The sequence below is a fragment of the Bufo bufo genome, chromosome 9, assembly GCF_905171765.1.
Source record: "Bufo bufo chromosome 9, aBufBuf1.1, whole genome shotgun sequence".
NCBI classification, from domain to species: Eukaryota; Metazoa; Chordata; class Amphibia; order Anura; family Bufonidae; genus Bufo; species Bufo bufo.
Window position 1 is genome coordinate 211134547 of NC_053397.1, and position 27883 is coordinate 211162429.

Consider the following 27883-nt stretch of genomic DNA (forward strand, 5'->3'; position numbering starts at 1 on the left):
CACAGGGGCGCCCCACCAACGAGGCCAGGGGAGGCGATCGTCTCAGGCAGCACCGGGTAGGGACAAGAGGGGGGCAGCGGAAGGGCCACGAGCGCTTTCATTGTGGTGCTTTCAAGAAATTTGCATTGGAGGGGGGGGGCGCCATTTCAGTTTTCGCCTCAGGCAGCCGAAAGGCTAGGTGCACCCCTGGCTGTACTGATCCAAACCACGGGGTCCACGCGCTACTGTAGGCCCACACTGTCTTTACCTCCACTTTTATGTGCTGATTTTACAGGTTGCCATTTTGTAGAATATAATGGCAGAGCCAAATCACCAAAAATGATCCTCAGTCCTGACTGAGACATTCGCCAATGCTTCCTAGTGGGCAGCAAATTACGACGGAGCCGCGCGTTGACCTGCGCCCCTCACGTGCAGACTGCAAGTGACGGCGCTAGATGTACGGTTCAGTTTACTGCACCACTTTCGGGAGGGGGGAAGCGACAGGAGCAGCAGCTGTCACCTGTTCTAAGGGCTCATGTCCTAGGCCCGGTGACATTACACATGCTCTGCACTAACTGCCCTTGGCAGACTCTAGAGATAAAGAACGGATTCCTATATACGGAAAAATGTACATTGTGCGGTATGAGCTGCATTAGGCGATACCTGCTCAAGGTAATCCGCAATGTGTGTGGGTGACCAGCTATCCGCATCATGCCTGTGAATGTAACGACCCGGCTCATGAACATTACCGCCATATCATCCGCATGAAACCAAACCGGAGGTTCCCACGAAGGGAGAAATTAACTTATAACCACAAACTTGGTGACCTTCATTTTGATACCGAATGACGAGCAATATGCTGCACGTGGAATCGTTTAAAAAAAAGATTAGGCCCCCCCAAGTGAAACACCCACCCTCCTGATGGCACCCTCAGCTTCAAATCCCTCCTTACACAGAGAACCAGGTTGTGGAGGAAATGTCGCACTTCAAAATGTTCTCATTATATTGGCTCATGTAACACCGCCATATAGTGCAAAGACAATACTGCTATACACAGCCATATAATACCACCAAATAGCAATCCCTCAAAAAGGCCACAAAATACTGCATTTCAGTTCTCATATATTCCCATCATCCACTACTAAACAATATTGGGTGGGTTTATTTTGCCCACCCTAAGACCGGCCCCCGCGTACCCATCTCCTGACAGAAATCAGTAACGCCAGAGTTTCTAGGGTTCTGGAGGAGCTGTGACTCTAATGGCAACTTCTGGGTCCAAAATCTGTGCCTGGGGCGCAGCTGGTCCCATAGGTTTGCCCCAGTGAATGGCAGCCTGCTGGCATTACAGGTATGCCAATCACTATAGTCAGTGGGTACAATGTGCTGATCATTAACCGCCCCTCAGGTGCCCAAATGCATGAAAATTATCAGAATTTTTTTCACAGAAAGTTTGTGCCCCCGTTAACAGTACCTATGGTACCACGTAACCCAGCTTAGTGCCTCTCCTCTTAGTACATGTGTGATACCTAGAGCCGGGCAAGAGTCATTGAGCCTGTCCATGTGCCGAGGAGAGAGGTGCATCAGCCAAACTGGTGCCCTGCCACACAATGCCATGGGCACTACAGCCAGGAGATCGTATGAAACTGCGCAGAACTGACACTGAGGAGTCTGAACACCCCGACATGACCGTAAGGAAGCCAAGAAAAATTCTGAAGATCATTTCCAGGTGGTGAATATTCCAAGAACGGCAGGAACCCTTGCTTAGCTACGTTCTAGTGTAATCAAACAGCCCCTGTCTGCTGGGACTTGTAGTCCTCCAGCTGTTTTTCACAGACGCCTTACGTTCATGCAATGGAGGTCTTACCTTTCTCCAGTTGAAGGGCTCAGTGGTCAGCGCCCCCGTTGAGGGTCTAGACGAGGAAAAGGAGTATCCCTGGCGGAGCCGTCCTCTTGCTGTGCCAGGCCGGGTACCCTGCGATGTCTGCCCCCCAGGCTGTGGTGTAGAGTCGATGCGCACTACACTCTAGTCCAGTCTGAGCTCTTCTGCTCCTCTCATCAGACTGGATGCAGTTTGGCTGCTGTTACTCCCAGCCTGTGAGTTTCCATAAAAGTCCTGCTCCGTCAGGTCATCTACCACATTCCAGACAATCCAAAAGCAGCTCTCAGCTGTTCAGCACTCAAATGTTCCCAGTGCGACCCCCTGCCCCGGGAAACCACACTTCATTCCCCAGCTATGAATGAGAACTGGGCTGGAAGGGGTTTATTCATATGCAACTTTTTTTTTCCCTTTGGTAGGATGCTGGGACTGTTATCGGAGATTTTTGGTGGTATTATTACCCCCTGGGTGAAGCTGCTCTGATGGACCCTGGCTTCTAACCCCCACCCTTGAAGGAAATGTAGGCATATTGCTTAAAGCCCCGCGCACAGCCCGCAAAGTGCAGTTCCTCAAATACGGATACCGTCCGCGTTGCATCTGCATTTTTTTCCGGACCCATTGACTTGCGTTCAAGTATAGGACATGCTCTATCTATTTGCGGAACAGACATACGGAAAACACACAGATTATCTGTGTACTTTCCACATCCGGATGAAGAAAGAATACATCCACGAAATGTGGATTGAAGAAGTCAATGGGTCCGTGGTCCGCTTTTCGTGGACGTTGTGACACAGTGAAGGGTTGTGGCAAGGCAGGTGTTTTCCTCCCAGCATGTGCAGCTGGGCTGGTTTCCAGCCAGGTGAGGTCAAATACCGGACCGGAGTTTAAGTGCTGGTCCGGGTTTTGGCAGCACCTGGCTGTCCTTAAATAGGCAGCTGGGCTCAACAGAGATGTCTCTGTTTTTGAGATCTGAGGCTTGGTGCCGTGCTGGAGGGCTGAGAGCCGCATGCTGGGGAAACAGGCCCCCTATAGCCTGCTGTGGACTACTGGAGGCAGAACTGCCAGCAAGGTGACTTGTGTTATATGAACTTTCTATTGTGTGTGAATTAACACTAAGACTGAAAAGTTACGCGCCGTTTTGTGCAATTGCCTCGTGTGAATAAACACTGACGTTTTGAGTTAAGAACTTGTATTTTGCCTCTGAACTGCGCCCGCTTACCCTATCTACCAGAGCGAAACCCCCACAACGTATTCTATCTTTAAATCAATGGGTCCGCAAAAAGTGGACGTCACATAGATCGCATCTGTATTTTGCAGTCTGCAAATTACGGATCCTGTCCACGTTACATCCGCATCTTGCTAGTATAGGACGTGTTCTATCTTATTGAGGAACGTACGGATGCAGAAAGCACGCGGATTATCCGTGTGTCCGTTCCGCAAAAAGATAGAATGCGTCCTCAAAATGTGGACCATGAACCCATTGAAGTTAATGGGTCTGGAAAAAAAAAATGTCGGTGGCACACAGACCGCATCTGTATTTTGCGGAAAAATAGACGCGGTCGTGTGCATGGGCCCTTACTGGCAATTCCATAAAGTGGGAATTTAAAATCCCATTGTTTCATTTAATTTCGGGATCCCCCTAAAGATAGCTTGGTTGGGGAGGGGGGCACGTATGTGTTGGATTGGGGGCTTATTCCTGAAGGCCTATCCTTCCATTAGGCTATTTATGTAATGTTCTAATATATTAGTCAGGGTCCTCCCAGGGGGGGCGTGCACCGCGAGGTAAGTGACCGGCGCTCCCTACATGCATTTCTGTGAATTTAATCCAGCAATCAGAAATAAGAGTCACTTACAGGCGTCTCTTTACAACATGATTTTATTCAATATCCAAAAACATACGAATATATATATATATATCCAAAGCAACAGCATTTCCCCTCGTCTGTGATTTACATCGGTAGAAACCTTCTACAAGACACATGTGAAAATAGATGCAAATATATTTAATATAAACATTCAGTGGAAAAACTGCAAATCTGGTAAAAAGAAAGAAATGTCAACAAAATGCGAAATCCGATAAAGTGAAGCTCCAGCTTTGAATAGCGCTGGTTCTGTCGTCTGCACGTTATACAATTCTGCATCTCTGCAATGTCATTTTGTATTTATATTGCACAATGCAGGAAAAAAAAAAAATCTGCTGCTAAATGGAAACTGTCAACAAGTAGGTCGTCTGCTGCCAATAGATCTTATGGCGTTATTTGTAGTGTTGAGCGAACTTCTGTTTTAAGTTCGGCGTCTAAAGTTCGGCTTCCGGTTAGCGGAGAATCCCGATATGGATTCCGAATTCCGTTGTGGTCCGTGGTAGCGGAATCAATAATGGCCAATTATTGATTCCGCTACCACGGACCACAACCGAATTCGGAATCCATATCGGGATTCTCCGCTAACCGGAAGCCGAACTTTAGACGCCGAACTTAAAACAGAAGTTCGCTCAACACTAGTTATTTGTATTCTAACCAAATGGCTTATTAATATGCAAATGCATAATACGCATGAATGCATGAAAAGCCAAATATCCTGATTAGAGATGAGCGAATTTCATATTTTGAAATTCGTTCACGCTTCTTTTACTGGTAAAAGGTGAATTGCGTTATGGATTCCGTTACTACGGACCATAACGCAATTCTATGACGGAATGTATAACGGAATATTCATTCCGTCATAATAGAAGTCCTCTCCTGCATAACGAAAACGGGACGGCTCCGTTATTCAGCCCATAGACTTCTATTATGACGGAAGGAATAACGAATGCCTCTAAAGGCATTCCGTCATAGAATTGCGTTATGTCCGTGGTAACGGAATCCATAACGCAATTCAACTTTTACCAGTAAGCGAAGCGTGAACGAATTTCAGAACTGGAAATTGGCTCAGCTCTAAATCCCGATGACAACATAAATGCCTAATAAGTAGGGAGCACAGAACGTGGTAATCATCAGGGCTGCGGGGACGGTCATTTCCCATTCACACCAGGACTCTAATTTGCACTCAGACTACTTAACATAGACACATAAAGAATAATAGAGGTGTCAAAAGCAGCTTGTTGATGGTTTCCAAATAGCAACCCCCCTTTATTTTATTTATGAGGATTTATCATAAAGATTCAGCAGGGCCAATCACATCAGAACCCCATTTTGGATGCAGTCTCTTTAACAGAGACACCTAAAGAATAAGAGATCTGTCAAACGCAGCTTGTTGATGGTTTCCAGAATTTATGATAAAGATTCAGCATTTGCTGACTGCACAGCCATGACCAGTTCACACCAGGACTCCGATTCACACTCAAACTACTTCATAGAGATACATAAAGAATAAGAGATCTGTCAAAAGCAGCTTGTTGATGGTTTCCAGGTAGCAACCACTTTTTTTTCACTACTTTTTAAAATGATTTAGTGTAAAGATTTTGCCGTTGCTGACTACACAGCCAATGTTCATCATAGGCGGAAAACCTCCTCACGCAGAGAAATGTGATGTATAATGGGATATATAATGTCATTCACACATAACCAGGACTCGGTGAGAGGAGACGTAGCCCCATACAATCAAACATCATCACACCTGGTCCTGTCTATCAAAGTGCAGAAGGGGCGTCAGATGCAGAGAGAACGGAGCCTCTAGGTGTAATGGTAACGCCCCCGTTGCTCCTAGAGGCTCATTTGCATATATTAAACCGTCATTTTTCTCAGCAGTGCGGACACATATGAACATGGGACCAACACAGATGTCTTCAGCTGCCAAGTGCACATGTAACAGGTCAGCCAGTGTCAGGGCCGGCCTTTGGGGTGTGCGGCCGCACAGGGCGCCATAGTAACAGGGGCGCTGGGCGGCCGACAGCTCGCAATGTAATCTGCGGCAGGCGAGGCGGCACTTGTGTTCTCCCTTGGGGCGCTCCCTCCATCTCCCCCTCCCCTGTCTGACCTGCCTGCTGCCCCCGCCGCTGCCAATAAGAAGAGGCAGGAGGAGGAGGGGAGGGGCTGTGGCCACTGCGCCACCAATGAAAAAAACTGACCTGAAATACAAATACAGGAGGCGGGTGCTGGAATCAAATAGCCGACACCCGACCTCTGTGACAGGGAGCTGCGATCAGCTGCAGTTGAGTTAACCCTTCAGGTGCGGTACCTGAGGGGTTAACTGCCGCTGATCGCAGCTCCCTGTCACAAAGGTCGGGTGCCGGCTATTTGATTCCGGCACCCGCCTCCTGTATTTGTATAAGAAACGTTGGTGGCACAGTGCGCCCCCCCCCCCCCAGTATAAGAAACGTTGGTGGCACAGTGCGGCCCCCCCCCCCCCCCCAACACCCCAGTATAAGAAACGGTGGCACAGTGCGGCCCCCCCAACACCCCAGTATAAGAAACGGTGGCACAGTGCGGCCCCCCCCCCAACACCCCAGTATAAGAAACGGTGGCACAGTGCGGCCCCCCCCCCCCCAACACCCCAGTATAAGAAACGGTGGCACAGTGCGGCCCCCCCCCCCCCAACACCCCAGTATAAGAAACATTGGTGGCACAGTGGGAAGTGCCAGTGAGGGTTAAAAAATAATTAAAAAAAATTAACTCACCTCCTCCAGTTGATCGCATAGCTGCCGGTCTCCTGTTTTCTTCAGGACCTGTGGTGACGTCACTGAGCTCATCACATGACCCATTACCATGGTGATGGATCATGTGATGAGCCCAGTGATGTCACCACAGGTCCTTTGACAGGTCATGAAGAAAGAACAGAAGACGATCAATTGGAGGAGGTGAGTTAATTATTTTTTAACCCTCATTGGCACTGCCCACTGCGCCACCAATGTTTATTATATTGGGTGGGGGCGCACTGCGCCACCAATGTTTATTATACTGGGGTGTTGGGGGGGCGCACTGCGCCACCAATGTTTATTATACTGGGGGGGCGCACTGCGCCACCAATGTTTATTATACTGGGGTGTTGGGGGGGGCGCACTGCGCCACCAATGTTTATTATATTGAGGGGGGGCGCACTGCGCCACCAATGTTTATTATATTGGGGGGGGGCGCACTGCGCCACCAATGTTTATTATATTGGGGGGGGGCGCACTGCGCCACCAATGTTTATTATACTGGGGTGTTGGGGGGGGCGCACTGCGCCACCAATGTTTATTATATTGGGGGGGGGCACTGCGCCACCAATGTTTATTATATTGGGGGGGGGGGCACTGCGCCACCAATGTTTATTATACTGGGGTGTTGGGGGGGCGCACTGCGCCACCAATGTTTATTATATTGGGGGGGCGCACTGCGCCACCAATGTTTATTATATTGGGGGGGCGCACTGCGCACAACGATGGGTTAGGGAAATTTCACAGCAGAGTGCGCATGCGCTGGGAGCCTCGCCGGCGGTTAGGGTAGGGAAAAATTATGGGCCAGTGCACAGGTGCAGTGATCGGATGGATGTTCTCAGCTGGACACCGGCCGACACTGCGCATGCGCTGGGAGCCTCACCAGCGGTTAGGGTAGGGAAAAAGCACTGGCCTGTACGTAATTTTTCCCTTCCCTAACCGCTGGTGAGGCTCCTGGCGCATGCGCACTCTGCTGTGAAACTTCCCTAACCTGTCGTTGTGCGCCTGCGCGGCGCTGCACACCTCCTCACGTCATGTCCGGTGCGACTGGAAGTGACGAGGGTAGGGAAATCTCACGAAGTAGGGAAGTATAACATTACACCGGCCTTTGGGGTGTGCGGGCTGGTAACTACTTGGTTGGATAGTCAGCCAGCCTATGCCATGATGCCAGCAACAAGCAGTGTTTTTTTTTTTTTTGGGGGGGGGGGGGGGGGGGGCGCCACAAGGTTAGCTCGCACAGGGCGCCTGGACACCTAAGGCCGGCCCTGGCCAGTGTCATAGGGACAAAACTGCTGACAGATGCCCTTTAAGTTATATTTGTTTCTGGGAAGGCGTGCAGTAGGGGGCTGCAGTTACAGCTCTCAAGGGGGCTGTCACCCAGCTTTCCTTGAGTAGATGTATCACTGTATAATTAGGATGTAGTTTTATCCAAACCCTTGGCTAGGCTTTCCTTCCAAGGGGCAAACATTTTGTTTGCTGCCCTAGCCCTCTGTCTACATACCATGGTCAAGGAGGGGCGGCTTGTTGGCGCTCACCCCCCTGGTATCCAAAGGCAATGGCCGTTCTCCTAAAGTGTACCCTAAATCCTAAGCAACTCAACGAACAGTAAAAAGATCATAAATATAGACTTTTACAGCAAAAATTCTATCAAATACACAAAACCATATGCGTCAGTCTATACATATCTACACGTGCACTGTATACACCGGGAGGAATCCATTGCTCTTCAGTAACAGAAGCACAAGGCAGGACCACAGTAGGACTCCATTCACACTAGTAGATATACTGCAGTATTGATTGTCACATAAATATAGTGCATGTAATAATGATGCGCTCAGCCGCGCACCCTGCACAGGGGAAGCGCATGGACGTATTTTAAATTTGGCGCCTTTGCCCAAGGTAGACCACCCTGATAGATATGCTGTATCCATGTCCATGCTGATCTGTCTACCCATCTATGTGGGACAGACCGCCATGATACGTGCAATGTGGACTGAAATCCGCCATATACTGAACTAACAGTCCTCTGTGAATGACACACTAAGACGCACACAGGTAACGGGAAGATAACAGTCTCCTTAAAGGGCGTCTTCATATTTGGTGCCCCTCGAATACATTATTTTTCTCTGCACCCCTGTCTATATGCCCTATTATATCCTCTTACTGGATGCTACTATTACTAAGGTCAGTCATTGGGCGGGGTGTACTAATGAAAACAGGCGTACATGACCCTGAACCACACGGAGACGCTTTTTTAGCCTTGTACATCGAGGACTCTGGCTTAGTGGGTAAGGGGGTGGAGCGTGGCTTAGAGGGCATCTGTCAGCAGTTTTGTCCCTATGACACTGGCTGACCTGTTACATGTGCACTTGGCAGCTGAAGGCATCCGTGTCGGTCCCATGTTCATATGTGCCCGCATTGCTGAGAAAAATGAAGTTTTGATATATGCAAATTTGCCTCTAGGAGCAACGGGGGCGTTACCGTTACACCTAGAAGCTCCGTTTTCTCTGCAGCTGCCGCATCCTCTGCACTTTGATTGACAGGGACAGGTGTGATCACGTTTTCACTGCCTGGTCCTATCAAAGTGCAGAGGGCGCGGCAGTTGCAGACAGAGCAGAGCCTCTAGGTGTAATGGTAACGCCCCCATTGCTCCTAGAGGCTCATTTGCATATATCAAAACTTCATTTTTCTCAGCAATGCAGACACATATGAACATGGGACCAACACAGATGCCCTCAGCAGCCAAGCACACATGTAACAGGTCAGCCGGTGTCATCGGTACAAATCTGCTGAAAGAGGTGATAATGTGTCAAAATTTGGTGCAAACTTAATAGGTGGTATAAACTTAGAATAGAAAGTCTAAAAATGCACTACATTTATCATCCAGCATCAGCACCCCCGCATTAGTAAATCTGCCCCACTGTTATTTTCTGTAGACAGTCATTTTGAGGACTAGTAACTTTGATGATGGCAAATTAAGGTCGACAGGGCTTTTTTTTTTTTCGTCCTGCAGAACGGAAACCAGGCGGATCTGTTCTGCGTGCCCGTAGACTTCTATTAGGACGGAGCAAAATGGAATGCCCCTTAAAGGCTTCCATTTTGCATTCTGTCTGGCCATTCCGTTATAAACGGAACCTATAACGGAATGGCATAACGCCAGTGCAAACCCACCCTAAGATGTATGAAGTCCAAACCCAACCATCATGTCTGTGGGGGCCTCCCGACTCTCTGCAGATGTCTGGGGGGGATGTTTGCAACGTGCATTTGGCTCACAGTTATCTAGTGTATGGCCGACTTTAGAGTTACACACCATTCAGAATTCAGACACCATTTTTTTCTAGTTCAAAGGAGCTTGTACAGACGTATAGTTTTTTTTTTGTTTTTTTATGTCTAACGACCCCTTCCTTGTATGTTCTACTTTACATAAGAATAGTGCTAAATGTTCCACACTCATAAGAAACAGAGGACGGGCCTCCCTGCCAGGCCGTGCGCTGTAAAGTGCAATAATCTGTGACACTATATCAACCACACACATACATATTTACATGATATATACAACATGTAAACCAGGCCAAGGCCACCGACAGCTCTCCAGCCTACTTCAACACCCAAGCAGAGTGGATACTGGGACTTGTAGCTCATAAACAGCTGGAGTGCTGCAGGCTGCTTACCTTTGATGTAAACAGCAAGTCTTGGTCTTATTGTCTGCGACAACCTCCCTGAGCACCAAATTAACCGACGTTTACGAGGGGTACTGTTAGCACCCCACATTCAAGGCCACCACATAACAAAGCAGATGTAATGACAAAAGATGAAAAACATCTGGTGCCCTCACAAAGTGGATGCAGCCATTTTTATTGGTTAGACTAATATTCACCAGGAGACAGGCTATATATTTTGGAAGCACAAAACATAAAAAAATGGCTGTCTCCTCTGTGTTGGGTGACACAGGTGGAAGAAGAACGTAAGAAAAAGGACAAATACCAAGTTCCAAAATTCCATCAAGTATGTCACAAAACATTATATTTTTTTTTTCAGGGAGGGATTTCTCATACAGGCACTGCAGTCCCTATTGGAAAACCCTCAGAAGACAAAATTATAATAACTCTCACGGTTGTAAAGACATTTTTTTGACAACCAGCTAATGGGGCCACCAAAGTGTCAGGTCATTAACAATGTCAGGTTGATAGAATTTGTCCCGGCGCTGCCCTAGTACCAAGAGGTGATGATGCCGGATCAGTGAGGCATGTTGGATCTCATCAAAAATGAATAGGCCAGAAATGAACCAAGTCTGGTTCAAGTCTGAGACCCAAAAGACTCCATTATTAAACTGTGGCACAAGGGCCTTAAGAGTCATTCGACGCCTGGACATAGTGAGTCAGCTGAAAAGTTTATTGTAGATGGTTGCGTGGAATAGACAAAGGCCGAGGGGCGCAAACCTAGCCCCAAAAGGTAAAACTGTTAAACTGGCACTCAGAATCAGTCCAGGAGCTTAGGAACACAAAAAGCTTACAGAAAATGTGGCAAACATTGCATGGGTGTAAAAAACAGAAACAAAACTAAGTGCTGAAGATGGCCTACACATTTTGAGTAGATTTGGCCATATTGCTCATTGAGGGAGAGTGGGATTTAAAGGGGTTTTTCCACCACAAACGTTATGGCATATCAAGGAGATGTCCCTCAGAATGAGAGTACCATGTCCCCTATGTGTAAGGTACAGGCTGGTGTACATGCCTTAGATGTTCTCATCACAATCTACGGGACATGCAGACGGTGGGCCGTTTCTGTACCACCCATACGGAATAATCGATAGCGTCCTTCTATGTGCACCGCCTCCTCTTTTCAAACATGAGACAAATTACCTCGTTTCTTCAGATTACGGGGGTAGAACCCCTTTAACGCGCACTAGTCATCTAAGAACACATCGCTTGGCAGGCAGTTTGAGAAATTACTATAAAGTGGTTTTCCTGTCTCAGTAGGACGGGCCATCGATATCAGATCGGTGGGGTTTCGACTCTCTGCTTGATCAGCCACGAGCGCTGCAGTCTCTTCGTTGATTATATCTACCTTCACGCCATCTATTTGGTAGCAGTGGCACAGAGTAATGGAAGGTGCAATCCCCTGCACCACCTCTACTAAGTAGACCTCATGTAAACAATGACGAGGTAGCAGCGCTCACATAAACGCCGCAGTCACTTTAAACTGCTGATCAGTGGGCATATGCCGTAAGTCAGAACCCCACCGATCTGATACCGATGGCCTATCCTCAAACCTGAAAAAACCCTTTAATGAATTCTGCCCAGACTAACAATAAGTGTTTATTCTTCAGGAATGTCCAAGCCTTCTGTTTCACAGATTGTAGCTCGGCTCACACAATGGCTGCCGCCAGGTCAGGACATCACGAGTGCATGAGATTCAGGTGATCAGTTTTACCAGACTGATACCTATGAGCCTGGACACAAGTGGCCTTCACACAGTCTGCTCCCGCGTACAGCCCAAGTGACTCTGTGCGCTGATAGATATTCTGCAAAATGTCTTCTGACAAACTTTCCACACTGAAATAGCAAACCTTCTCCAAGTCAAAGATATCTTTAAGGAAGTGCAGGACTTGATCCTATGTATAAGAGAGGCCAACAAGAAAATCAGTTAGCCATATCTCGTTCTGAGATGACACGTTTACCAACAAGCTTCTACAGGTGCCATAACCCGGTTTCCCTAGGGTACTGAACCGGGCCTACCCCGTTATGAGCAAGGAGTATACCTCTGCACACATGGGCCAATTTACTGATTCAGGGGGTCGGAGAATACTGGGTGGCAAACTTGGTAAAAGTAGTTAAAGGGGTTTTCCGAGATTGTAATACTGATGACCTATCCTCAGGATAAGTCATCAGTATCTGATCGGTGGGGGTTCGACACTCGATCAGCTGTTGGAGAAGGCAGCGGCCTTCTCGCATCTTTTTCTAGGCCAGTGATGACACCTTCATCTGTCACGTGGCCTAGACAGAGCCCAACCCCATAGAAGTGAATGGGGCCGAGAGCGATACCAAGCACAGCCGCTATACAATGTACGGCGCTGTACTTGGTAAGCTGCGAGAAGGCTGGGGGGGCCCAGGTGTCAGACCCCCAAGATAGGTCATCAGTATTACAATCTTGGAAAACCCTTTTAAAGGGGTTATCGTTTTTTTTTGTTTTTTTTAAATCTCATCTCACGCATAGTAGCAAGAATGGCATTATGATGATTTTTTTTACCGGGCGAGTCCCTGCTCTAATTCTGTTGTGGGCACTTTTGGGTTTACGTGCCATACACTGGGCATGTGATCCTTTCCCAGTTTGCACCCATAGTGTCCACCGGTTGCACCTGCGCAGTGAGGCAGCCTCTAGGAGCAGACAGCTCGCAGCACCCGGGGCTGCCTGAATGCGCAGGTGCAAGTTTCAAACCCAGTACCCTCGCAAATTGTGAGTTGAAACCGGGCTAGCATCATCATGTGGATTGTACGGCGAGTGATCCCGGAAGCGCCTGCAACATAATTAGACCATAGAGCGCAGTGCTCACCCGGTAAGGGATAAAAATCCATCATAATACAGTTCTTGTAAGACTGTGGGTGGGGTGAGATTAAAAATATATATATATATATTTAGGTTGTCATGTCACCCAGCTTTACCGAAGATAGATATAATACTGAAAATAGGAAAACTCACCGCTATATTTACAGCTGCGTGAAAACTTGTATTACTTACCTTATAAGAGCAGCAAAGCTCGTGTAGTGCATTTTTAGGGGCGAGGAATCCCCAGGCCAAAACTGGACATATGTGCTCACAGACGGCATAAAAATGAGCGAAAAATCCATCTGGTGACTAAAAGTGAATAAAACAAAAGTAAAGTTATAGGCAGTACTGGCAAAATGTGCTACAAATAGCTCAAAAAGAATTTAAGGTAAAAGTTGCAGGAAGGTGCATAACTATCAGTACAATAAAGTCACCTAGAGGCAGATGGTGCACCTGTCACTTTGTTCTGGTGTCCGTTACTGGAGGCGCTCCTGCCCCGTGATCTTCTTGTCTATGTCTAGTGGCCTAGGACAACTGCAATGCCCAGAACCCGCACAGAGCGGCGAGTGTGGTTGGAATCTGCAGGATCAGGAAGGGCACTAATACTGCCCAGAGCACAGAGATGGCAAGCTTCAACCTCGCATGGATTTCAAGAAATCTGCACCAAGTCATTATTGCAGCTCACGCTGGAAACAGAGTCCATGGGAAACCCTTAAAGGACTAGTCAGGTGTAATTTGTGGCTCTTTTTACTGCCTCCTTTGGCAGGAGTCTGGGGACATAAAATCCTTTTCAGCTGCCTCTTATTCACGGCAAGATCGGAGTGTTCTTCGAGGTTCTCCAGTTACCACAATTCTACATAGTACAAGGGAGACAACTGCTATCTACACTGATGCAGAATTTCAGAACAGGTCTGAGTCCTCCTTCTCCAGTTCCTCAAAGTCTTGGGTAAAGTCCTTGTATTTCTTGCATTAATTATGAATTACTGGAGGTTTTCTAAAGCAGAGTTCAAAATTCTGCAGTTTTTCTGCTGACAGAGAGCAGTGCATTGTGGGAGCTAAAAATCACAGTTAGGTCACATGTCTGACAACAGGAGCTTAACTGCTGTCTGTTTCCAAGGGCAACCAGCAACATTTTGAAAACAAAAGGGAGCAAAACAACATGAAATAACTCAAAGCATTACAGAACTGGCAAAGGAAAGTAACTGCTAACTTACTTAACTTCTTCATCCGTAAACTCTTGCTGGAATTATGCTTTAGGGCGTATTCACACATCACTGTCACATCATAGTTTTGGCGGCAACACTGGCTTTTGCAGCAAGTTTGTGAAAATTGTGTCAAAAACCTCCATATGACTGTGTCTGTCAATATACCCTTTAGGTGGCATATTGGAATTTGTGGATCTGGCCACAAAACTGTGCTGTTTCTGCTGCTGTGTTACAGCAGAATTTGCCGTGCATTCTGCTGGAGATTCACCATGGATTACACCCTATGAAATTCACTGTGAAATTTATCTTATGGTTTTGCCACAATCTAGAGGATTACTGGCAACATAATACAGGAAAACCACTTTTACTCCTGAGCAAATGGACAGCAGACAAACTATACATTGACTGTCCCTTTAAATAACAGTCCGCTGACCGAGACACAACAGGTGGACGTCAGGTGACAGCTGACAACAACAGTGATGCCACCGAGGATGGTGGCCGGCTGTATGCAGTAGAAAACTATTTCAAGTTCTTTCCTGTCCCCCAAATTTTTTAATGATCTACTATAACAGTCATTACTAATGTCAGTACACATTAGAGAGGAGCGAACCTTTTAAGATTCTGGGTCGCCTAATTTTTAGAAAAATTCATTTCGGACCCAAATCAGTTCTCCCTGAACCAAAGTTGCACGGAAAATTGGTGGAGAGAGAGAAAGAGAAAGCGAGAGCACGAATAAAAAGCTGAGTGTTTCACAACGTCAGCATAGGCTTCCAGTCATTGCGCAGCCTTTTTAACATACTTATGTAACAAAACCAGGAAAATAGCTAAGCTAGTCTCACATCTGCAACTAGCTCTTTCAGGACTAAAACCCTTTATCAGAGCATAGCACATAGAATCAGCTTTTCTAGTTGAGAGGCCTTGGGGGGACTTTTGGGTGGGTACTATTTCTATTATGGAGACCAGTTAATATATGTATTGTAGACTAGGCAACTCTCCTCCTGGGTTCTGGGGAAAATATATGACAATTAGCACATCTTTCCTAAGCCTGTCTGATGCCAGAATATATCTCCCAGAAACCCAGATGGGCACTGTCTGGCATACAATACTCCATACACATACTAGGCGCTCTACATAATGAGAAAGAGTGCCCCCCAGACAACGTTCATATATTGCAGAGAGGAATCAAAGTAGTATACTAGTCGTCGCCCCCCCCCCCCTTTAATTCACCCGAAATGAATTACAAAATATTCTGGTTCATTAGAATCTTACGTTTTAGGAAAATTCAGTACGAATCAGGTTTGTTCAGAATCACTTTGCTCAATCTTAGTAGACATTAAAGGGATATTCTGGGACTATAATATTGATGGCCTCTACCTGGGATAGGCAATCAAAATCAGATTGGTGGGGGTCTAACCCCTGTCATCTCTGCTGTTTAGCTAAGGCTATGTTCACATCTAACAGAGCCTCTCTAGCAGATTTCAGTGCATCTGATGAAAAAAATGGAGTGATATTTTTTTTCTTGTAAAACGATGGACACCAGGACGGAACCGATGGAACCCAATGTAAATCAATGGGGTTTGTCGCACATTTTGGGGTCTGTCACTGCATTGTGGATTCAATAGTAAATGGAGGTAATAAACAGTGAATGAGCCCCATGTCTCTATTATTTCTTTAACCAGACACAGCTTTGCACATATAGTAGCAGCTGTGTCTACTGCTAAAACCCCCGCCCCATTTAAGTGAACAGACGTGAGCTGCACTACCAGGCACAGCCACTACAAAATGTATGGCGCCGTGCCTGTAAACAACAAAGCTGGTCCCATGCTGGGGCACCTGCAGGCAGCTGATGAGCAGGGGTTCCAGGACTCAGACCCCCGACAATCTAATATTGATGGCGTTTCCTAAGATGCTAATAGATGCCCCAGTGTTTAGGGTCCACTGAATGATCCCATTAGGTTCAGTGGTCAGTCTCATAATTGTAGAAGAACCACAAATGTTCCAGAGCCCCGCTGCTTACCTTCATCTGTTGTTTCTTCTGCTTGAGCACCGACCAACAGCTGGAGGTGACAGCCTGGGGACAAGAAGAGCAACACAACTGAGAAAACAATAGTCCTAAATATAGAGACCCTTAATTAAATCACAAACATAAAAACACCCAAGAAGAAACAAGACCGATCTGTCTACAGTACAATACAGTGGAATAAAGGGAGCAGATACATACAGGAATATCTATCTATCCATCTCATATCTATCTATCTTGTATCTACCTTGTATATATCTATCTATCTGTCTATATTGTATCTATCTGTATATTTTGTATCTGTCTATCTCATACAGTCAGGTCCATAAATATTGGGACATTGGCACAATTCTAACATTTTTGGCTCTATACACCACCACAATGGATTTGAAATGAAAGAAACAAGACGTGCTTTACCTGCAGACTGTCAGCTTTAATTTGAGGGTATTTACATCCAAATCAGGTGAACGGTGCAGGAATTACAACAGTTTGCATATGTGCCTCCCACTTGTTAAGGGACCAAAAGTAATGGGACAATTGGCTTCTCAGCTGTTCCATGGCCAGGTGTGTGTTATTCCCTCATTATCCCAATTACAATGAGCAGATAAAAGGTCCAGAGCTCATTTCCAGTCTGCTATTTGCATTTGGAGTCTGTTGCGGTCAACTCTCAAGATGAGATCCAAAGAGCTGTCACCATCAGTGAAGCAAGCCATCATTAGGCTGAAAAAACACAACAAACCCATCAGAGAGATATCAAAAACATTAGGCATGGCCAAAACAACTGCTTGGAACATTCTTAAAAAGAAGGAACCCACCGGTGAGCTCAGCAACACCAAAAGACCCGGAAGACCACAGAAAACAACTGTGGTGGATGACTGAAGAATTCTTTCTTTCTCTGGTTAAGAAAACACCCTTCAAAACAGTTGGCCAGATCAAGAACACTCTCCAGGAGGTAGGTGTATGTGTGTCAAAGTCCACAATCAAGAGAAGACTTCACCAGAGTGAATACAGAGGGTTCACCACAAGATGTCAACCATTGGTGAGCCTCAAAAACAGGAAGGCCAGATTAGAGTTTGCCAAACAACATCTAAAAAAGCCTTCACAGTTCTGGAACAACATCCTATGGACAGATGAGACCAAGATCAACTTGTAACAGAGTGATGGGAAGAGAAGAGTATGGAGAAGGAAAGGAGCTGCTCATGATCCTAAGCATACCACCTCATCAGTGAAGCATGGTGGTGGTAGTGTCATGGCGTGGGCATGTATGGCTGCCAATGGAACTGCTTCTCTTGTATTTATTGATGATGTGACTGCTGACAAAAGCAGCAGGATGAATTCTGAAGTGTTTCGGGCAATATTATCTGCTCATATTCAGCCAAATGCTTCAGAACTCATTGGACGGCTCTTCACAGTGCAGATGGACAATGACCCAAAGCATACTGCAAAAGCAACCAAAGAGTTTTTTAAGGGAAAGAAGTGGAATGTTCTGCAATGGCCAAGTCAATCACCGGACCTGAATCCGATTGAGCATGCATTTCACTTGCTGAAGACAAAACTGAAGGGAAAATGCCCCAAGAACAAGCAGGAACTGAAGACAGTTGCAGTAGAGGCCTGGCAGAGCATCACCAGGGATGAAACCCAGCGTCTGGTGATGTCTATGCGTTCAAGACTTCAGGCTGTAATTGACTGCAAAGGATTTGCAACCAAGTATTAAAAAGTGAAAGTTTGATTTATGATTATTATTCTGTCCCATTACTTTTGGTCCCTCAACAAGTAGGAGGCACATATGCAAACTGCTGTAATTCCTGCACCGTTCACCTGATTTGGATGTAAATACCCTCAAAGTAAAGCTGACAGTCTGCAGGTAAAGCACATCTTGTTAGTTTCATTTCAAATCCATTGTGGTGGTGTATAGAGCCAAAAATGCTAGAATTGTGTTGATGTCCCAATATTTATGGACCTGACTATCTATCTATCCATCTCATATCTATGTCATATCTATCTATCTCATATCTATCTATGAGACCTGACTTGTATCTGTCTATCTATGTCTATCATCTTCCATGATGAGACCTGACACCCCCTCAGGGCTTGGACATGGGGCCAATGCTTCAGCACAGGGGAGTATACAGAAATCACAGGGCAACAAATGTTTCCAGATTTCATCACACATCTTCGTAGGGGTCGGAGAATTCTCTGGCCACACTGCTGCTGACAGAGATTGTCACAATGCCCACTGGCAAACGCGCCAGCTTCTGTGACCGCTGCAATCAAAGAAAACAGTCTGTCCAAAAATTGCCTTCCCTGCAGATGTTATTGGGAGAAACTCCAATAATAACAACATTATAATAAGCAACTGCTCACAATGCAACTCCCTAAAATAATAGGAAGGCTACCGGGGGGTCACTTGAAGTGAAACCAGATGTAAAGTCAGGAACGAACAGCCATTGTAGCGCCCGGGTAATTGAAGCCACCAGTCTGGCTCCGGGGCAGGCGCGTCTCATGTGCTTCTCTCCGCTTGTATGTTTTGCTTTCTTCAGCTTCTGATGTGCGGAGCCTCGTGCCAAACTGAGCGCATTAGGAGCGAGAAGATCATTCCAATGGAAAATAGAGGAATGTGGACAAAGCCATATGATACACATTTTTTTTTCTTAAAAGTTTCTGATGCCAAACATGAAATAGCTCATAGTCAGACTCAGTAATTTGCCCAAATATGGACTTGAATCAATAATGTAAGGATAGAGAGGGCAGATACGGTTTCTATACACTGCCTCTGCTCCCGGTCCACTCAACGCTCCCTCCTCCTGGAGAAGTATAGGTGACAATTATAATTGCTTCTTAAAGAAGCCCTCCACCAAAAATTACAGGTACATGATGTAAACTGTAATGAGGGTAATCTTCTTACCAGTGACTGTATTTGTGAGTTATCCCCTCCCTTCTGCTCCTCAGTCTCATAGCAATGAATAGAGAAGTAACTGACTTCCTGCCCTGTCTCATATGGAGATCAGAGTTCTGGTCACATGGCAGAGCTGAGGATCAGAAGGGAGGGGATAACTCACAAATTTTTATTCTCTGACCTGTTAGAAAGGTACATGATGTAAACTGTAGTGAAGGTAATTTTCTTACCAGTAACTGTATTTGCGAGTTATCCCCTCGCTTCTGATCCTCAGCTGTGTCATGTGACCAACACTCTGACTTCCCAAATAACACAGCGCCCTATGTGTGGACGGGAAGCCAGTTTCTCTATGTATTCAATGTCAGTCCCATAGGAATGAATAGAGAAGTAACTGGCTTCCTGCCATGTGTCAGTTGGAGATCAGGGTGTTGGTCCCATGACACAGCTGAGGATCAGAAGCGAGGGGATAACGCACAAATACAGTCACTGGTAAAAAAATTATCTTCAGTACAGTTTACCTTGGAAGCGAACCAGAGTTCTGTGTCAAGGTTTTTTACAGTAAAAATTAATTCCTGAAGTTATTATATGAAGTCTCGTGAGACTTCGCAAAGTAATAACTTTGGCTTATTAGAACCAATACATTCTAATACTTTATGGAGCTCCCGCTCCATACAGTATTAAAACAAAGTTTTATGCGAATCGACTTCGGATAAAGCATCCGAAGTCGATTCACTCATCCCTATCTATATTCAAATGAAAACCCTAAAATCGTGCACTTTCCCACTGGCCCACTAAGCTTGATAATAGGTGCAACTTTTTGGTCTATACAGAGCACTTCACTGCAGTTATCTGCTTATCATTACAGTCAGGATTACAATGGCACATATCACCTATATAAATAGATAATAAAGGATCCACCATTCTCAATAGTTGATATCACAGCTCCTGACTTTTGCACAGGTCAGAGAGCATGCCTAGAAAACTCTCCCACAGAAGTCAGCGAGGTGCCCTCCTGTCCATTGTGTCTATGGCCCATGTGGCTGCCGTAAAGCAAGTCTCTAAATGCTGTTAAGAACAACTCAGGCAAGATGGCCGCCCCAAAATCATGCTCATGAAATTGAATTAAAAAAAATCTGCAATCCGAAAATAAAAACAGATTATAAAAAGGGATTTGTGTTGCTATCTGGTTTTAAGTGGTAGAATACATTTTTAGTGACACATTCCTTTTAAACAGGACTGCCTTACGAAAATTGGGACTACTGACAGCTATGCTATATATTATACACACACACGTGTATTAAAGGGGTATAACAGTGCTGTTAAAACAATGCTCAGAGGCCTGCCAATTAAAAAAATAAAAAGAGAGGAAAAAACGTATACTCACCTCACTGATCCCCAGCCACTGTCGTTCAGATGGTGCCGGGGTCCCCGCTGCGCCGCCCCACTTCCTGCTACTTGACAAGGCAGGAAATGGCTGGGAATGCTGCTCTGCCGATCACTGCAATGATTGGCATTTCCTGGCATGTCGGGATCAGGAGTAGAAAGTGGGGCTCAGCGAGGACCTGGGCACCATCAGAACGACAGCAGTGGGTGATCAGCAAGGTGAGTATACGATTCTTTATATTCCATATTCATTGCCTTTAATTGCAATTAACTGGAATACCCCTTTAAGTAATTTCATGGACTTTTTTTTTTTTTTTTTAAACAGCCCAGTGAACAAGGCTTTTCTGGTTCTTAGTAAATAATGCTTATCCACTAAGCAAGAAAAGTCCTGCAGCTTTGTAATATACACCTGGGCCCCAATGATTACTACTAACAGTAAAATAGGCCTTGTTACCCATAGCAACCAACCAGAACGCAGCTTTGATTTCTTAAATGGCTCTGGGAAAATGAAAGCTGCGCTGTGATTGGCTGCAATCAGCCTGCTTCAATATTAGTTTTAGTATTAACCCCCTCATCACTGGGCCTCATTTATCAAAACTGTCTACGTTTTGCATGCCCCTGGGCTCTAGTCTCTTCATCCTGTATCCTTTTTTATGTGGTCATTTTTTGTGTTTGGCGGTAAAATGTGATGCAGACACCTCCCCAAGCTGAAGAGAGGAACGAGCTTCGGTGAAAACAAAAAAGATGACTGCAAAAGTGATATATGTGAACATAGTCCAACAGAAAATCCAGCCTAGCAACCATTAAGAACTCCGTTTTCAATTTTTGAACTGGTTACTGTGGCAACAAGGCCAGTTCTGTCAGACAGGAAGTAGCTAACTTCTCCTAGCTCCATACACAGCACAGCCCCAGGTGCTGCGGCAGCCCGAAACAGCTGATCGGTGGAGGTGTCAGTTGTTGGACCCCCACCGATCTGACATGGACGACGTATCCAGAGGATAGGTCACCAATCTCTGTCGCCCGGAGAACCCCTTTAAGTAACACACTGCTGAGGATTAGCCCCACTGATGAACAATAGGACCAATCCTCTTGCGCTGGGCATTTATGGGGCAGCCACCTTTTCAGGAACTACAAGTCTCAGCATGCCGACTGGTCCCACAGAAGTGGGGGTGGGGGGTTGCCGCTATCAGCCGGCGTTTACAGGGCTGCTCTGCACTAGGTCAGACTTGGTGCTGACAGCTCCCTGCCACAGCAATATCCCAGACATGTCAGCTCTCCATCTGCAGCCACCTCCATACTTGGGCCGACAAGGTCCCTATCAGTAATTATCTCCACAGCTTTAATGCTTCCTAAAAATAGAGGCGACTTACTGTTTCTTTGAAGGAGGAGTTTAACCAGCGGTTCTTTACAACGTTCTGGATGGACAACGGCGGATTTTCCAAATCTTCTAAAGAGTCCATCACCACGAAGTCCAAGAAGACGTCGTAAAAATTCATGTTCTTTACCTGCGTGGTGGACAATGTCAACCGATCTGTTCTTGAATGTAAACGTGCAGTAAGTGACCTACTAGTCTGGAGGACCATCGTCCTACACTGATAATCCAGAATCTTGTCAATTCAAATGCTGTAGACTACACAGGAGATCCCTGTGCTGTCTGACAATGTGGAATACATGCCAATCCAGGACATGTTGTATTCTCTGTATTTATACTTACCAACATTTTAGTAGGCAACTTTGGGGTTATTTAAGCCCCACTCCTGGAAATGCCCAAACCTGATTGAGACTGCCCGTGTATGGGTGGGGCTTATGTTAACCCCCGCCCATTTGCGGCCCAGGACAGTCCCTGCAAATTTGGGTCAGTTGGAAACTATTCATATATTGGATCAGTAGAAGCATTTACAGAATGCCCCATATTGCATCCATGTCCCCAAATGAACAAAGGGTTAAATGGCTGGCATTGGAGGCTCTCTGAGCTTGTCATAACCCTGCACCTACAGCTAGTATGATCACTGTGGTTGTCATAACCCCTCCCCTTTGGTAAACCTAATTAAAATTGTCATAACCCCACCTCTATGGCCAGCATCATCCAGGTTGTCATTACCTTGCCCCTATGGCTAGCATCATTAAAGCTGCCTCAACCCACCTCCATGACTAGCATCATTAAAGATGCCTCAACCCGCCTCCATGGCTAGCATCATTAAAGCTGCCTCAACCCGCCTCCATGACTAGCATCATTAAAGATGCCTCAACCCGCCTCCGTGGCTAGCATCATTAAAGCTGCCTCAACCCGCCTCCATGGGTAGCATCATTAAAGCTGCCTCAACCCGCCTCCATGGCTAGCATCATTAAAGCTGCCTCAACCCGCCTCCATGGCTAGCATCATTAAAGCCGCCTCAACCCGCCTCCATGGCTAGCATCATTAAAGATGCCTCAACCCGCCTCCATGGCTAGCATCATTAAAGCTGCCTCAACCCGCCTCCGTGGCTAGCATCATTAAAGCTGCCTCAACCCGCCTCCATGGGTAGCATCATTAAAGCTGCCTCAACCCGCCTCCATGGCTAGCATCATTAAAGCCGCCTCAACCCGCCTCCATGGCTAGCATCATTAAAGCCGCCTCAACCCGCCTCCATGGCTAGCATCATTAAAGATGCCTCAACCCGCCTCCATGGCTAGCATCATTAAAGATGCCTCAACCCGCCTCCATGGCTAGCATCATTAAAGCTGCCTCAACCCGCCTCCATGGCTAGCATCATTAAAGCTGCCTCAACCCGCCTCCATGGCTAGCATCATTAAAGATGCCTCAACCCGCCTCCATGGCTAGCATCATTAAAGATGCCTCAACCCGCCTCCATGGCTAGCATCATTAAAGCTGCCTCAACCCGCCTCCATGGCTAGCATCATTAAAGCTGCCTCAACCCGCCTCCATGGCTAGCATCATTAAAAGCTGCCTCAACCCGCCTCCATGGCTAGCATCATTAAAGCTGCCTCAACCCGCCTCCATGGCTAGCATCATTAAAAGCTGCCTCAACCCGCCTCCATGGCTAGCATCATTAAAGCTGCCTCAACCCGCCTCTATAGCTAGCATCATTCAGTTTGTCATAGCCTCACCCCTATGGCTAGTACAACTGAAGTGGTCATAGCCCTGCCTATATCACTGATGAGTAATATGACTTTCTGTTTACAAATCCAGGGCTTACCCCTCGTCCAAACAGCTCATTTTCCATGGTGGACCAGGAGTCCGGACTGTTCAGAAATCCCATCATCTCGTCATAAGCGGCTTCAAACTTCCAAGGATTCTACAAATGACAAATTACAATGATGTGATCTGCAAATCGCAGTGATGAAACCAGCTTAAAACCTCCCAAAATGGCTGCCTCCAGGCTAAAGCAAATGTCTACCTTCCCACAAAATGTCCAAAATTCCGTTCATATTATTTCCCCCAATTTTTTGAGGCACAGAACCAACACATTTCTAGTTCCTTACAGCCACAACTAGATGAAGCTTAGTATATTATCGCAAACTGTACTATGAGCTGTATGCAGAAAGCTTCCAAGCTCCCCCTAGTGGTGGCTGCAATCAACCAGAATTGTATTATTTAACACTGCACTGTTGGAAATTTCATGCTCTGTACCAGAAAAAGTCATCTCTGGCCGCCACAAAGATCTATTTACAAAAAACAGAATGGTGGAGTTCACTATAAAAGTTGCAGTGGGAATGAGAACTTACCTTATTAGCCTTGATTATCAATGACGATAAGATCTTTCTTCCAACATCCATAAAAAATTCCCTGTTTTCGACTTTAGAAAGTATCATCTGCAAAAGGAAATGGCACAGCAGCCGTATCAGACGGGCAGGGATCCACCGTGACCCAATGCAATAAATCACACAAGTTCGGGTGATAATATCACCGGTAATTAAATAGCAAACATTCTGGAGCAGGGATAGATCGCAGATCACAGCGTCTTGTACTTACATGAACTCGGCCCTATGGAGGGGTTGTCCCAGCAGCACAGTATCATATGTTATCACCTATCCAGATGACAGGTGACAAGTGGAGGTCCGGCTGCTGGGACCACCACCAATCACAAGAACATCGTCCCAAAGTCCCCAGGGTGAATCTAACGCATGCGATTAGTAAGTTCTTATGGTGGGACAACCCCTTCAAAGAGGTATCTAGGCTTAGAAAAAAAAAAACGCCGGCTTTCTTCCAAAAACTGCACTGCCCCTGTCCATGGGATGTATGGGATATTGCAGATAGGCTTCGTTGCAGTCAACAGGGCACAGCTGCAATACCGCACGCAACCTGTGGACAGATGTGGTGCTGTTGTGGAAGAAGGCAGCCATGTTTTTACTAAACTTAGACAATCCCTTTAATTTAAAGGGGTTCTAGGATCAGGCAAAATTTGCCCAAGGGAAGCAAACGGGATAAAATAATAAACGACTCAATACTCGAATCAAAAAATCCTCCTGCCAGTGCTGGTGCTCTGTGGCCAGAACTGCCAGTCTACTGGGTGGTCCGCAATGGATAGGTCATCTAGGCAAAAGCTGAATTTTCATTCTTTGCGCTTGGAAAGGCTATTGCCTCTCTAAAACTTTAGGACAATACATTCCTGAAATACTCTGTGCTGCTATAAATTCATGGGCAGGTTACTGCCCCCCCCCCCCCATTAGATCAGTCTTCTCCTGAAATACTCTGTGCTGCTATAAATTCATGGACAGCTAACTGCCATCCATTAGATCAGTCTTCCCCTGAAATACTCTGTGCTGCTATAACTTTATGGACAGGTTACTGCCTCCCCCATTAGATCAGTCTTTGCCTGAAATACTCTGTGCTGCTATAAATTCATGGACAGGTTACTGCCCCCCCCCCCCCCTCTTAGATCAGTCTTCTCCTAAAATACTCTGTGCTGCTATAAATTCATGGACGGGTAACTGCCATCCATTAGATCAGTCTTCCCCTGAAATACTCTGTGCTGCTATAACTTTATGGACAGGTTACTGCCTCCCATCAGATCAGTCTTATCCTAAAGTACTCTGTGCTGCTATAAACTCATGGACAGGTTACTGCCACCCATTAGATCAGTCTTCTCCTGAAATACTCTGTGCTGCTATAACTTTATAGACAGGTAACTACCTCCCTTCAGATCAGTCTTCTCCTGAAACAAGGACTACAAGTAGCAGCACACTGCCACGCGCACTATAACACTATAACAGACTTGCCTCTTCCAGGCCTACAGGTTAATGTAGAAAGCCGCTATATCACACTAAGCCCTGGACAGGTGGACGGGAGTGCACGGTCCAAAAAGGGGGGCAGCTGCTCCCCCAAATGTGCAATGCACAAAACAAAGTTAGACCAGCGTCTCCGGTTAGTGTAGGTCAAAGCGGAACAGAGGTTTACCTGAAAAGCCTGGCGGACGCAGTGGAGCTTGGTGAGAAAATCGCTGTCCCCTCCGCACTCCAGCAAGTCGGTCCTAAGTAATCAACGTAAATCAGTCGGATCAAACACGACCACGTGATGTGTGCAGAGCCGTGGCCTTGTGGACCTGTCTACGGTCACTTACCTCAGTGCTCTGCAGTAGATCCTCCCCTCCTCAGCTAGTAGCATGGCTTCCTCATACAGAGGACAGTGGTAGAAGGACTGCAGGCCGCTGCTCGCCCTCATCTCTCTGTGCTCCGCCAGCTGCCAGAAACACAACATGTATTTTATATTAGTAGAGGGAGATAATAGGAAGTCACTGATGAACCAGGCCCTATGCCGTGTGGGGCTGGCTCAGCTGAATTTAATGATACCTTTGACTTAAAAGTGTTTTTTATTCATATGCAAATGAGCTGTTAAGTGCACTGAGGGCGGACCCAAACCACTCTGTGCACTCTTGCCCCTACTTCTTCCTATGCCAGCCCCTCCCTCTCTTTCTTGATGGACAAGGCCAGGTTCCTGCATGGTCACCTCGCCTGGTCCTGTTTTTCTGCACAAGAATGAGCTCATTCTAGATCTGAAAATCCACAGCTTGATCTGATTTCTTTGCAAATTTTTCCCCTTCATGTGAATGGGGTCTTGAAATCCCCACCTGCTTTTACTGTACTGCGAATTTCTTCAGATTTGCGGCGTAGAATCAGAGCTGCAAACGTGCTAACGTCTGAACACAACCTAATGGATAGGATACGTGAGAAGACCAGAGGCAAAGCCCCATATAGGAGGAGGAGTCCCAGTGGCAACAACGAGCAGCACACTGTATGTGCAGGGTTAGATGCCCAACGGCATAGGTTTAGGCTGACTGAGACCACCTTGGCGCTGGTAGGCCGGCACAGATGTGTTTTGATCAAAATATATTAGCGGAGAGTCTCAGATTTTATCATATCAGAGTGAGGGCTTAGTCCATATATAATGCTTGCATCTATTTTGTTAGTGCATTGTTTTTTGTGATTTTTATTTTACCAGTGGCTGGCTGACCTATACATCCCATGGTCTGTCCTAGGAGCGGAAATAGCTCTAATGTATATACTGACCGTATTCTCATGCACTTATGATTTATGTAATCCAGACATTTTCCTCTTCATATTTATGTCTAGAATCTCAGTCGCTGGAGAATCTTGGCTGACTTTCCAGGAGTAAGCAACGTATAAACATCTGAAGTTTAGATTACAGCTCCCAGGCTAATCCATCAAATTAAACCTCATTCTGCAGAGGATACCATCAGAAATGCCTTAAAGGACGAGCCCAAACTGCACCAACTAAACGGCTACCAGAAAACGGGAAGAAGGTGCAACACACCTATATGGCGGTTCTTTTTCCAGCAGCAAGCCAAATCGGCAGAGCCAGATGAATCACACGACGCACTGTTGGACTCCAAGAAGAAAGGCTAATGTCTAATGTGTCCACATATGCTCACCAATGCTTCTGTTTCTGGAAGGTTTACATATAGTGTCACTGGGCAGATCTGTTCCCCTTCTATAGGGCAGCATAATCTGATCTTGCTTATTCTGGATCACCGACCTCTAAAGTGTCTCTCTCTGAGGTCACCAGCTGAAGATCAGACCATAGCTGGTCATACACCTTCCATAGCCATCGGTGCCCTCCATCATTGTTTCCATGAACATGCATGCTCGGCCAATCTAATCTTCTGTCTATGGCAGTTTGGCTGTGCCCTCTAGGGCTGTTCTCGATGGCAATTTACAGCCTAGGGCTGTAAGGGCGGTGTCAGTTTTTTTCCCCAAAAATGTTTACTTTTTCTAGAGCTGTTATAGGAATAGAGATGTTATAGGAAATCATAAACCACTACTTTTTTTTTAAATGTTGTTTTATAGCGTTTTAGGGGAAGATATTTCATCTCCCTTGAAACCAAAC

At 46.2% G+C, this 27883-nt stretch overlaps 2 protein-coding genes across 13 annotated transcripts in view; both read right to left on the reverse strand.

Annotated features, from left to right (window-relative positions):
• NEXN (nexilin F-actin binding protein) overlaps nt 1-2174 on the reverse strand; it is a 40631-nt gene extending 38457 nt beyond the window's left edge. For 3 of the 12 annotated variants that reach the window (XM_040406770.1, XM_040406777.1, XM_040406766.1), the window contains exon 1: nt 1844-2174. The gene's annotated coding sequence lies outside the window, so the exon portion shown is untranslated. The remainder of the gene's footprint in view (nt 1-1843) is intronic. The other 9 variants (XM_040406767.1, XM_040406765.1, XM_040406772.1 and 6 more) reach the window with 6 other exon arrangements.
• Nucleotides 2175-10707: 8533 nt separating this feature from the next.
• Nucleotides 10708-27883, reverse strand: part of MIGA1 (mitoguardin 1) — a 41339-nt gene continuing 24163 nt past the window's right edge. The window contains exons 9-16 of the mRNA XM_040406784.1: nt 26100-26218; nt 25937-26009; nt 24265-24351; nt 23736-23834; nt 21909-22043; nt 16257-16310; nt 13227-13343; nt 10708-12102 (exon numbers count right to left, since the gene is read on the reverse strand). Coding sequence (XP_040262718.1) covers nt 11887-12102; nt 13227-13343; nt 16257-16310; nt 21909-22043; nt 23736-23834; nt 24265-24351; nt 25937-26009; nt 26100-26218 — 900 coding nt within the window. The 3' untranslated portion in view covers nt 10708-11886. The remainder of the gene's footprint in view (nt 12103-13226; nt 13344-16256; nt 16311-21908; nt 22044-23735; nt 23835-24264; nt 24352-25936; nt 26010-26099; nt 26219-27883) is intronic.